Raw genomic sequence first — 13,475 nt, 5'->3', positions numbered from 1 at the left:
GACTCTCTGCATGGAGCCTACTTCTCCCTCTGCCTCTGTCGCTGCTTCTCTGTATGTCTCTCATGAATAAATAAAATCTTAAAAAAAAAAAAAAAGATCTGAATATTCCAGCTGACCTCAAGTTCAGTATGACACAGCTACTCCAAAACAGCCAGGTATCCAGGAAGGCTAGCCTCTCATGGAATTAGTGCAGAGTTACAGACCACATCTAGAGGACCTAGACATATCTGTGATCTTTCCTGCCAAAACCCTTCTTATGAGGGCATTATAAAGCTAAAATCAAGGGATGCCTGGGTGGCTCAGTGGTTGAGCATCTGCCTTTGGTTCAGGGTATGATTCCGGGTCTGGGGATCGAGTCCCACATTGGGCTCCTATGGGGAGCCTACTTCTCCATCTGCCTATGTCTCTGCCTCTCTCTCTCTGTCTCTCACGAATAAATAAAATCTATGGAAAAAAAAAAAGCTAAAATCAAAATGCTGGTCAATATGTGGAGCAAATGAAAGTGTAACAAGAAGGCAAAATGGAAATCCACTTAGGAAAAAGGTTTGGCAATTTTTTTTTTTTAAGATTTTGTTTATTCATGAGACACACAGAGGGAGAGGCAGAGACACAGGCAGAGGGAGAAGCAGACTCCATGCAGGGAGCCCAATGTGGGACTCGATCCTCAGACCCAGGATCACTACCAGAGCCGAAGGCAGATGCTCAACCACTGAGCTACCCAGGCGTCCCAGTCTGGATAGCTGACCCAAGAAAAATGAAACATTTGTCTGGGAGAGGTTTGCACAAGTTGAGAGCAGCTTCATTCAAGATAGCCAAAAATTTAGACAAACCCAGGTGTCCATCATTATCTGGGAATAGATTTTAAAAAGATGAAAAAACTGGTAAAGTCATACAATGGAATCCTATTCAGCAATAAAAGAGGAAAAAGTAGTGACACATGCAATACAGATGCATCTCAAAAACTTGATGCTGAAAGAAGCTTTACACAAGAAAGCACACCTTATATAATTTCTTTTACATGAAATGCTAAAACAGGCAAATCTAATGTTATAGAAAAAAAACAGGGCAGCCCCAGTGGCTCAGTGGTTTAGCGCCGCCTTTAGTCCGGAGCCTGACCCTGGAGACCCAGGATCGAATCCCACATCGGGCACCCTGCATGGAGCCTGCTTCTTCTCCCTCTGCCTGTCTCTGCCTGCCTCTCTCTCTCTCTCTCTCTCTGTGTGTGTGTGTGTGTGTGTGTGTGTGTGTCTCTCATGAATAAATAAAAATATTTTTTTAAAAAAAAGAAAAAAAAGAAAGAAAAAACCAAAACAACGGTTGACTCAGGGAGGATGGTGGGGAAAACAATCTGGAAGAGGCCTAAGGGAGCTTTGTCGGGTGACAGTTCCCTATTCCCATAGGGGTTTGGTCACACAGGTGTCAGGAAGTCAAAACTAAGTGAATGGTACACTGAAGACTTGTGTAATACACTGTGAATAAATTTACCTAAAAAAGAAACTAGATAAATACTGAGCCCAAATGAATGATATGCATGCTGAAATGTTTAGGAGTGAAGTATGCTGGTTATCTACAACCCACTCTGAAATGCATGAGGAAAACCCACGTGGATTCACAGATGGGACACAGATGGACAGATTCACAGCTGCAGAATAAAGCAAATACATTAAAAGTCAATTACAGAAACTAGGTGGTAGATATATGGGTGTTCAATGTACAATTTTTTCAACTTTTCTATGTATTTAGAGGTTTCAAAAGAAATTGTAATGGGGGAAGCCCGGGTGGCTCAGCGGTTTAGCACCTGCCTTCAGCCCAGGGCATGATCCTGGAGACCCGGGATCGAGTCCCACATCGGGCTCCCTGCATGGAGCCTGCTTCTCCCTCTGCCTGTGTCTCTGCCTCTCTGTCTCTCTCTCTGTCTCTCTCTCTCTGTCTCTTACGAATAAATAAATAAAATCTTAAAAAAAAAAGAAATTGTAATGGGACATCTTCTTACAAAATAAGAAAATAAAGGCCAGGTGAACCTGGATGTCTCAGTCGGTTAGGTGAACAGCTCTTGATCTCAGCTCAGGTCTTAATCTCAGGCTTGTGAGTTCAAGCCTCACATTGGGTTCCATGCTGAGCGTGAAGCCTACCTAAAAAAATATATATTTTTAAATATATTTTTTAATAAAAAAAATAAATGCCAGAATCCAGGAGAGTGACTTCGGTAGTGAAACATCTGGGAAGCACCACATTTTGAGAACTGCAGAAACTTGTTATGTTTGGCACAACAGTGAAAAAAATTAGGAAAAGGAACATCTTTTACTATGCACACTCAGAAGTAAAATACATTATCTAGCAACAAAGGGCAAACAGGAATATATAAGGTACACTTAGATTCAGTAAGGAAAATGTTAGTTGAGGGGATACTGAAGATAGAGACAAGCTGCCTTCAGAACTGATGAGCCCCCCACTCTGGAGGTTGCCCAGGCACAGACTAAAAGGCCACATGAGAGAAGTTATAAACAAACTCTCAAGTGGGAGGAAAACCACCACAGGAACCAACCAAACTCTATGACTCTACGTTTTTTTTTGTTTTTAAAGATTTTATTTATTTATGAGAGGCACAGAGAGAGAGGCAGAGACACGGGCAGAGGGAGAAGCAGGCTCCCTGAGGGGAGCCCAATGTGGGACTTGATCCTGGGATCTCAGGATCACACCTTGAGCTGAAGGCAGACACTCAACCACTGAGCCACTCAGGCTTCCCTCCATCCCAGGTTTGTTTTGTTTTTTTTTTAAAGATTTTATTTATTCATTCATGAGAGACACAGAGAGAGAGAGAGAGGCAGAGACACAGGCAGAGGGAGAAGCAGGCTCCATGTGCTCCAGGTGCTAAACCGCTGAGCCACCCAGGGATTCCCTCCATCCCAGTTTTAATGTACGATCACAGAACCCTATGACAAGAAAGGATGGCTCGTCATTAGGGCATCCCAGAGAAGTCCACTATTTGATTGGCAAAATCCTGGCTTGAGGACTGAGAACAGCACAAACTCCCGGAGAAGTTCACGGGCTGGGGGAGAAGACGGATAGAACCTGAGCAACCACAAGAGAGGCGGTCACTAAAAAAACACATGAACTATGGTAGAATGTGAAGCAAGAAATTTGCTAACTGGGGAGGATCTTCCTGAGAAGTGATCTGAAAAGTGAAGAAAATGACTGACAAAAAAGAAAGGCAAGTGTACACCAGGCTAAGAGCCAAGCAGAAATGAGATCTACTTGCTGATCCGGCAGAGATGTCTCATTACCAACATACATGGATTAGATGCTTCTTCAAAGAACCTTCTCCTGGTTTCTGATACTAGACTTTCTTGGTTTTCCTCCTACTTTTCTAGACCTTCACAGTTTTCTCAAAGCCTTTTTGTCCTACACTCTGATTCCTTTTAACAGTTACTCTAAACTTAATTGTCCTAATATAGCAAGGGAATATCTTCATAAAGGAAATGGCATCCTAATGCCAAAAACAAGATGAAAAAGGAAATGAAGCAACTAGAATATAAGTTTTAAAGGATCATGTTTACATAATTCTCTCTGCACAGAAAACAACACTATTTAAATTATAATAAATGTGTTTGAATGCTTGTAAAGCTTTCTCCATAACTTGATCAAGAGCTAACATCTCACTTTCACCATGTTGTGCATGCTATTCCAAGTCAGGGTCACGTACACACTCCATAAAAATCAATACTTTCTGACATATATGTTTTTTATCATTGGCAACATAACCAATGAAGTAACTTTTTAAACAAATGACTCAAGCCAAGTCAAGTCATTGAACTGTTTTCCATGCCTCCAATCTTGTTCTCTTACCCATCATATTAATATATTAAATTGGTGTTAAATCAATTTTGTATTTCTAAAATCCACATCAGTGCCAATGGATTTTCGTCCTGAAACTCTGAGCTCTCTTTTTTGACACATCAAAACTCAAATTCAAGGTTCTCCAGGATCTGAACACTGCTTATGTTTTCCATACCACTCACTTACACCTCCATACCAAACTACTTACCATTTTCCAAATGCATTAGTATTCTTTCACAAGTCCATGGTTTGTGGGTAGTCTTCTACCTATTTCCAATATCCATCCATCCCGATTCACCCAAAATTTCTTCTTTCTTTTTTAAAGATTTTATTTTTAAGTAAGCTCTACACTGAACGTGGGGCTCAAACCCACAGCCCCAAGGTCAAGAGTCACACAGTCTACCAACTAAGCCAGCCAGGCACCCCTCACCCCAAAATCTTTTTTTTTCTTCCCAAAATCTTATTCCTCCTTCAAAACTGAAATAAAACATCTCATCATGTGAGTCCTCCCCCAGCCCACCTACCCTCCTAGGCACCATCCACTAGGAGATTACATTCTCTTTTAGGCCACTAGGAACCTTATCTACAACCCCTCAGAGCACCTATCACTTTGTATTCTAACTTTTTCTGTTCGTATCCCCTACTTGAGTTGAGGTCTTATAGGATGGAAGCCATGCCTTACTCATTTTGGTATCGTAGGTACAACCCCAGCCGGGGGCAGCCCTGGTGGCTTAGCGGTTTAGCGTCGCCGTCAGCCCGGGGTGTGATCCTGGAGACCTGGGATCGAGTCTCATATCGGGCTCCCCGCATGGAGCCTGCTTCTCCCTCTGCCTGTGTCTCTGCCTCTCTGGGTCTCTCATGAAAAAATAAAATCTGGAAAAAAAAAAAAAAAAAAAAAAAAACCAACCCGAGCCGGATACTGGACTCTGGGCAGGAATGTGGAATGTACCACTGAATGACTGACAGGCTTCCTAAATACATATGTAAATTTAAAGAATTACAGAGATAAATGGGTAGAACAACTCAAATGTCTCCACTTGAAAAGGCTGCAAACTTCACCCTCAAATATCTGCAAAGTAAACAGAGGTGGCTGTGGCACAGTCCCAAGGAATACTCCTAGTAAACAGACTCACTGGTGATTCTCACTGCCCGGTCAGTGCGGAAGTCCTCTGTGTCTGGTTCATCAAGGTCTTCCAGGAAGTTATATTCTGGATCGTCATCATCATCAGCCTCATCTGGGAAAAAAATATTTCGGACACTTATTCTACACTCTGAAATCTTACATTTTCACTAATGATTATACAAATCTGTTCCAATAAAGCACATTTATTCGTAAGTTTTTAAATAACTTCTCCCCCCATGTATTTGCACAGCTCATTTCTGATAGCCGACACATCCCACCTAGTCTCTCCAATAAGCCAAGTTCTTTCCTTCCTTCAAAAAAGACTTAAATCTGCCAAAATGCAGCAAAAAGCCAGAAAACTGAACATATAACTTATCTAAGTAACCCCACTATGACTAGTGCAGAAAAATAACACTTTTGTAAAACTATATATATAAAGGCACTGACAGTGAAAAAAAAAAGGACCCTAATTCCCAACAATTAGGGAAAAACTATTATCTTGATGCCTTAGTATAAAACAGTACATATGGGGCAGCCCGAGTAGCTCAGTGGTTTAACGCCACCTTGGGTCCAGGGCCTGATCCTGGAGACCCGGGATCGAGTCCCACATCAGGCTCCCTGTACGGAGCCTGCTTCTCCCTCTGCCTGTGTCTCTGCCTCTCTCTCTGTGCCTTCTCTCTCTCTCTCTCTCTCTCTCTCATAAATAAATAAATAAATAAATAAATAAATAAATAAATAAATAAATAAATAAATAAATAAATAAAATCTTAAAAAAAAAACAGTACATATGTGTAAACATTCATGAACATCCAATACATGCATGACAAAGTACAACACAATATAACACACGATAATCCTCAGTATGAAAAGTTACATCCCTACAATAAGACTCAGAAATAACTAAAAATATACAAAATAAACATTCATTATGTTAGGGCACAGAAGAAATAGGGATGTTCCTCTAAGGTTGATGCTATGATTCCTAGATTAAAAACTGAAGAAGTAAAAAAAAAAAAAAAAAAAAAAAAAAAACAAAAAAAACAACAAAAAAAAAAAACTGAAGAAGTCCCTGAATTACAGATTCATTACATAATAAGGTGATTTATATTATAAAGTTCCAGGAAAACTTTAGGTAAGTGATGTCTGGAAGAACATTCAGTGCTGATGGAAATGTCCTGCACATGCCTGGAACAGTAACAGTGGCTCCTGGCAATAGGCAACACCTGAGAACTTGAAATGTCCCTAGTACAAGAGGGATGCCTGGGTGGTTCAGTCAGTGAAGCGTCTGCCTTCAGCTCAGGTCATGATCTCAGTGTCCTGGGACTGAGCCCCACAATAGGCTCCCCTGCTCATGCTCTCTCTCAAATAAAATCTTTTAAAAAAAATTAAAAAAGCCTGCCAAACAGGAGTAACTAAATTCTTTATTACTATGTAGCCATTAAATGGGAAAAGTAGTCTCTGTGTATTACAATGGAAAACTGTCTGAATTATATTGTTGTTGTTGTTGTTTTAAAGATTTTATTTATTTATTCATGAGAGACAGAGAGAAAGAGAGAGAGGCAGAGACACAGGCAGAGGGAGAAGCAGGCCCCATGCAGGGAGCCCAATACAGGACTCGATCCCAGGTCCTCAGGACCACGCCCTGGGCTGAAGGCAGGCGCTAAACCTCTGAGCCACCCAAGTTGAATTATATTGTTAAGTGAAAGAAGCAAGTTGCAGATGCAGAGTAATACATATACTATGATTCCTTTCATGGAAAAAAAATTGTTGAGGTGAATATGTGCTTGACTGAATACACAGCAAATAACCAGAAAGCATTAAGATGAATATTCCCCTCTATGTACCCTTCCACAGTATTTTCATTTTTTTGTAATAAATGAGTATCTTTCATTAAAAATAAAAATATATACACACAATTTTGATTCATAATCACTGGGAAATCCACACCGATTAGCCTCAATCTAACCTGAAGTTTTTCACTCCACATTTATACTCATGTCATAATATATTAATTTGCATTATTTATAATATAGCTAATTTTTTAAAAAGATTTTACTTACTTATTCATGAGAGACATAAAGGAAAGAGGCAGAGACACAGGCAGAGGGAGAAGCAGGCTCCCTGCGGGGAGCCCAATGCAGGACTCAATCCTAGGACCACAGGATCACACCCTGAGCCAAAGGCAGAGGCTCAACTGCTGAGCCACCCAGGCATCCCTATAATGTATCTATTTAAATGTCAAGTCTTTGTCATCCATTTGTGTGTTAATGTTCCCAATAAAAATTCTTTAAATCCTTATGAATGGAATCCTGTCTTCCCAATCTCTATAGTCCTTTCTAGTAAGCATCTTCAAGGCAGGCTCTATACAAACATGCCAAACAATGAAAGCCCTGGGAAGAACTCTGACATGTGGGTCGTGCACACGGGTGTAGAAAGCCCTATCTGTGTGCGTGCAAGGACTGAGACAGATGGCTTCTGCCCACAGCACGCCAGTGGGCCAGCCCATATTCTCAGAGCACCCGTTTGCCACACACATTGGAAAGTCATTAGCAAAGTTTCCTCTGAGTTCTTAGCTTTTAGCTCCTTAGTTGTGGAACCTGCCCTCTTATTCTTGACTGACTGATGAAGTCAACATCCACCTAGCTGATGCCGATTTGCTGTGCCCCTCCAGTGTAGCCTCTCAATTACGTCTGACAAATGAGATTCTCGTTTTTAATACTACGCAAATCAGATGGCACTAGGAATAGGCAAGAATAGCCACGCAATGTTAAAAACAGAGCAGCGTACAGCGGGAGTGTGGTTCTGGGATCTGTCCAGCACCAGTCCTATTTGTCAGCACTCTAAGTTAAGCCAGTGGATCAGTCCACCCTGATCACACGTATCTCCCAGACTAGCAGTTTCCAATCCTTTAGGATGTATAAGAATTAGATCCCTAGGCCACATCCTCTGGAGATTTGGACTCAGTCAGTAAGAGGTGAGGCCCTGGAATCTCTATCGTTAACTAACACAAGCCAGCACACACACCAGTCCTTTCGGGTTCTGGGATGAAACCAGGAGCAGCACTGCCTTGGGCTCCCAAACACCTGATACCTGAGACCCTGCCTGGCCTTTCTTCCTGGACAGCCAGCGTCTCAGCTCTTGCAGCCATGCTAATGGAAATCAGGGAAAATCAGGGCACAAGTTGCCAACACAGATAAAGCCACAAGGACCTTAGTTCCTGTCAATATTTTGTCTTAGCCTAGGCCCAAAGACAAAAAGAGGCAGAGCTTGCTTATTTATTATTTAACAAATGCTTTTTATCTCTGAGACTTCCTTCACTGGGATACATTCCTAGAACATTAAAGCAGCCTCAAATTCTAGCAGCATAACAAACTAATTCTTATAATAAAGCTAATTTTTTTAAAAGATTTTACTTATTTATTTATGAGAAACATAGAGGAGGGATCCCTGGGTGGCGCAGTGGTTTGGCGCCTGCCTTTGGCCCAGGGCGCGATCCTGGAGACCCGGGATCAAATCCCACATCGGGTTCCCGGTGCACGGAGCCTGCTTCTCCCTCTGCCTGTGTCTCTGCCTCTCTCTCTGTGTGTGACTATCATAAATAAATAAAAATTAAAAAAAAAAAAAGAAACATAGAGGAGAGAGGTAGAAACACAGGCAGAGGGAGAAACAGGCTCCCCACAGGGAGCCCAATGCAATACTCGATCCTAGGACTACAGGATCACGCCCTGAGCCAAAAGCAGATGCTCAACTGCTGAGCCACCCAGGCATCCCTATTTTGTTGCCACAACAAAATTCTCAGAGAGATCTGTGAAATGGATAGAACTACATTTGTCCCTGTTCATGCCCTTCTGCAGAGATTCTGAGCCTTGGTATCATGGAACTTGAGATGGGTTGGTAGAAAAAGGTAGTGTCAATGAATAAACATCAAGAGATTTATAGATCCCAAAAAACTTTCCTTTTTTTTTTTCCCAAAAAAATTCCCATACAAAAAATCTGTGACCCCTCTGGATCATGAAACTGTCATCGTGGGTAGGAGCTTTCATAATTATCTTTATACAATATTTGATTTCTTCCCCCCAAGCCTGTATTGTTTCTATAGTTACAATGCAGGGACTAGATGGCTTGTAGGAGGACATGTCCCAAAACATCCGTAATATACATAATCACCTATCACCTCCCTCATCTACCTCCTCTCCTCGCTGGCGCTGGCATTATTGTCAAACACGGGGATCCCTGGGTGGCTCAGCGGTTTAGTGCCTGCCTTTGGCCCAGGGTATGGTCCTGGAGTCCTGGGATCGAGCCCCACATCGGGCTCCCTACATGGAGCCTGCTTCTCCCTCTGCCTGTGTCTCTGCCTCTCTCTGTGTATCTCATGAATAAATAAATAAAATATTAAAAAAAAAATATTGTCAAACACCCTTCAAAGGCCCAGCTCAATTACCCTCTCTTTCATGGAGCTGTCTCTGAGCTATCCTAAATAAGAATGCTTTCTCCCCCCCCCCAAAAAAAGAATGCTTTCTCCCTTAGAAAACCTTGGAAGAGCATTTATGCCACTTTTATGGCATATCTAAGTTTATTCAAGTTCATTCATCTGAAATGTACTGTGCATCTAACAATGGACTTCCTGCACATTTTAATCTTTAATGTAATGATTATGCCCCCCCTCCTTTTTTTAAGGCTTTATTTATTTATTCAACAGATAGAGAGCACACACATGCAGAAGCAGGGGGAGCAGCAGGCAGAGGGAGAGAGAGAAGCAGACTCCCCGCTGAGCAGGGAGCCCGCCACAGGACTAGTCCCAGGACCCTGGGATCACAACCTAAGCCAAAGGCGGATGCTTCACCAACTGAGCCATCCAAGGGCCCCAGGATTACACTCCTTTCTCTCTCATGATTCTAGCACAATGTCTCATAAAAGGAGAACACTTGACAAATATTTACCAAGTGATGTATCACATAATTAATAGCTCCATAAGGTCTATTCAAGGACTTACTCTCTTTCATTCACTTATGCTGACTTACTCCTAGCCTTACCTACACAAATATTTATTCAATCTATCTCCATCAAAACTATATGTTCTCTTATTTATCTTAATGCATTACTCTTGGGATGCCTGGGTGGCTCAGCAGTTTGGCGCCTGCCTTTGGCCCACCCAGGGTGTGATCCTGGAATCCCAGGATCGAGTCCCACGTAGGGCTCCCTGCATGGAGCCTGCTACTCCTCTGCCTATGTCTCTGCCTCTCTCTCTCTCTGTGTGTCTCTCATGAATAAATAAAATCTTTAAAATATATATATTTTTAAAAAACATTACTCTTTTCAACATGCAAATCCTATGTAACTGTAGAAAACAGAGAAAAGAATAAAGATGTTCTCTGTAGGTTGTCTGTAATTAGACTTTTTTTTTTTTAAACTTTTTAATTTTTTTTTTTATTTATTTATAATAGTCACAGAGACAGAGAGAGAGAGAGAGGCAGAGACACAGGCAGAGGGAGAAGCAGGCTCCATGCACCGGGAGCCCGACGTGGGATTCGATCCCGGGTCTCCAGGATCGCGCCCTGGGCCAAAGGCAGGCGCCAAACCGCTGCGCCACCCAGGGATCCCTGTAATTAGACTTTTTTAAAAAATGTGAATCTTCCACAGCACAACTAGAGAATATTCTGGTCACTCTCTACTGAAAAGTCAAAAAGAAACAAGAAGAACAAAATTTCCCTGGTTTTCCCAAAAGAATGTGCCAACATCTGGAATCACTATAAAGTAAGACAATCTCTAACATCTTCTAAATCTACCAAAGTTTTATTGCACAAAACGTGAACAATGATGCCCGATTTCCACTACAGTACAAAAAAATCCCCAAAGACAACTTCTATAACATTTCTTTCACTAGATTAAAGTAGTTTCAGTTACATTTTTTTTTAAGAATTTATTTATTCATGAGAGACACAGAGAGGCAGACATATAGGCAGAGAGAGAAGCAGGCTCCTCACAGGGAATCCCATGCAGGACTCGATCCCGGACTGGGATCATGCCCTGAGCCGAAGGCTGACACTCAACCGGTGAGCCACCCAGGCATCCCATCAGTTACATTCTAAAACAAAAAGGATTGTAGTAGGAATTCTTACACCACGGATGACTGTAGTCAATACTGTTTTTGTCCAAGAAATGCTCCTTCCCCACTTCCGGAAATACTATCACATCTTCTGGACAACTGCCTGCTCCAAGCACTCTATTCCCATGGGTGCTGCCAATCACAGGACTCCATGCTGAGTCCCCTATCAACACCATGCTGCACCAAGAGTGGGCCTGTGACCACACCAAGCCAATCTGAGTTGTTCCTCTGGATTTTTCAAACTGGAGCCCATAGGGAAGAGTCCTTCCAATGTGAAGACAAAGCAAGATGTAAACGGTGTGCTCATGGCCACAGGAAAAAAAAGCAGGTCAGAGAATGGACCTGAGGGACAAAAAGGGGCAGAAACACCAGCTCCAGAGATGGAAGGAGGCCCTGTGACGGCAGGTTTTCCCGCCCTCCCCAAAGGCCAGGTCATTCGACTTTAGTTCAGTATGGTGGCAGCTAATGCTGCTTCACATGCATTATGAGGATCCCTAACTAACATGGGTCTTTGAGTGAGTCAGTGCACTCTCATGAAATCATGTATGAAATTATGTCTGCACTTATGTTTCAGGGGATGACTCTTCGTATTCAAAAGATTCCCCAAAGGATTTATAACCAGCACACTGTAACACAGTGAATGGTACCGTGATAGCGCTGTATGCTGAAGATGGTAGCTACGCTTGTGGTGAGCACAGCATCACATGTAGTCTTGACAAGTCACTATGTTGTGCACCAGAAACTAATGGAACGTGTGTAACCCATACTCAAAGATTCTTAGCTCAAAAAAGAAGGGGACTTGGGATCCCTGGGTGGCGCAGCGGTTTGGCGCCTGCCTTTGGCCCAGGGCGCGATCCTGGAGACCCGGGATTGAATCCCACATCGGGCTTCCGGTGCATGGAGCCTGCTTCTCCCTCTGCCTGTGTCTCTGCCTCTCTCTCTCTCTGTGACTATCATAAATAAATAAAAATTAAAAAAAAAAAAAAAGAAGGGGACTTAACTACCAATTTAAAGCAAATTCTGAGTTAAATACAATTAAACTCCGTTAAACCAAAACATCCCCTTCCTTTAAGCTTCTAATGAAAATTCTACCACAGAGATAGTGGACAGAGTAGGTAAAAAAGGCAAACAAATTCACTTACCCTCATTTCCCACATCATCGTTCATGAGTCCTCCCAGCCAAACCTTCCAGTCCTCATCATCTGCTGTATTGGGGTCATACATGTCTGGAGTGATGTCTGGAGCCCGGAGCTCTGCCTCTAGCTGCCCTAGGGGAACATCTTTCAGAGGCATCTTAGAGCGGGTTCGGAATGCGATGAGGCTATCATCCATGGGCTTGCAAACAAAGAAGGGATAACACATGTCACTCAAGGCTTGGTGCTTCCTAATTCTCCAAACCTCCTCAGACTTCTTGTACCTGCACACTTCTCTTCTTGGCTTAAATCACAAGGTCTCTTCTCTAAACAATTTGGGTCTCTTATACTCTGAGAAACGTTAAGTGATATCAGTTTTAAAAACCAACATTTCAAAAACATTTATAATAGCTTTACTAAGATATAATTTACACTCCATAAAATTCATCCTTTTGAAATGTGTAACAGTGCCTTTTATCATATTCACAGAGCTGTGGGCCTTCATCAGTATCTAATTTCAGAACATTTTCTTCACCTCTAGCAGAAATCTCAATCCTACTAGCAGTCGTTTCCCAGTCCCTGACAACCACTAATCTACTATCTCTACGGATTTGCTTATGCTGGACATGTTATATGAATGGAACCCTACAGTACGTGGCCTTTTGTCTCTGGCTTTGTACTAACCATGATGTTTTCAAAGTTCATCCATGTCGTAGTGTGTGTCAGTACCTCACTCCTTCTCACTGCATAATAAAATCCCATCTACACTTTGGTGTGTCCATTTATCAGGTGATGGAAATCTGCGCTGTTTTCACTTCAGGAAACTTTATTTTAAGTAATGCCACAATGACCATTTGTGTACTCTTTTCTACTAGGATATATGTGTTAAATTCTTCTGGAGTAGACTTTCTGAGCCATAGGGTAACTATGTTTAATTTTTGAGGAACCACTAACCCATTTTCCAAAGTGGCTACACCATTTCACATTCCCACCAGCACTGTGTGAGGGTTCTATATTACTACATTTCCCTGCCAACACTTGTTATTTTCCATCCTTTTTATTATAGCCAGCCTAGTGGGTCTGAAATGGTATCTTGTACTTTTCATTTGCAATTTCCTAACAACTAATGATGTTGAGCATCTTTTCACATGCTTACTGGCCATGTGTGTCTTCTTCAGAAAACTATTCATATACCCATTTTTGACCTCAGTTGTCATTTCATTGTTGAGTTATAGGAGTTCATTATATATTATGGATACAAGGCCTATTATGCCTA

The 13,475-nt window shown here is 42.0% G+C and overlaps 1 protein-coding gene across 6 annotated transcripts in view; it reads right to left on the bottom strand.

Moving 5' to 3' along the window:
* LOC129508796 (GON-4-like protein) overlaps window positions 1-13,475 on the bottom strand; it is a 73,445-nt gene that overhangs the window by 25,632 nt on the left and 34,338 nt on the right. For all 6 annotated transcript variants that reach the window (XM_055323901.1, XM_055323902.1, XM_055323905.1 and 3 more), the window contains 2 exons: window positions 12,209-12,401; window positions 4,971-5,072 (listed from right to left, as the gene is read on the bottom strand). In XM_055323901.1, the coding sequence (XP_055179876.1) occupies window positions 4,971-5,072; window positions 12,209-12,401 (295 nt within the window). The remainder of the gene's footprint in view (window positions 1-4,970; window positions 5,073-12,208; window positions 12,402-13,475) is intronic.

The sequence above is a fragment of the Nyctereutes procyonoides genome, unplaced genomic scaffold (assembly GCF_905146905.1).
Source record: "Nyctereutes procyonoides isolate TBG_1078 unplaced genomic scaffold, NYPRO_anot_genome, whole genome shotgun sequence".
NCBI classification, from domain to species: domain Eukaryota; kingdom Metazoa; phylum Chordata; class Mammalia; order Carnivora; family Canidae; genus Nyctereutes; species Nyctereutes procyonoides.
Note: the sequence above shows the minus strand (reverse complement) of the source record. Positions and strands in the feature narration are given on the sequence as shown.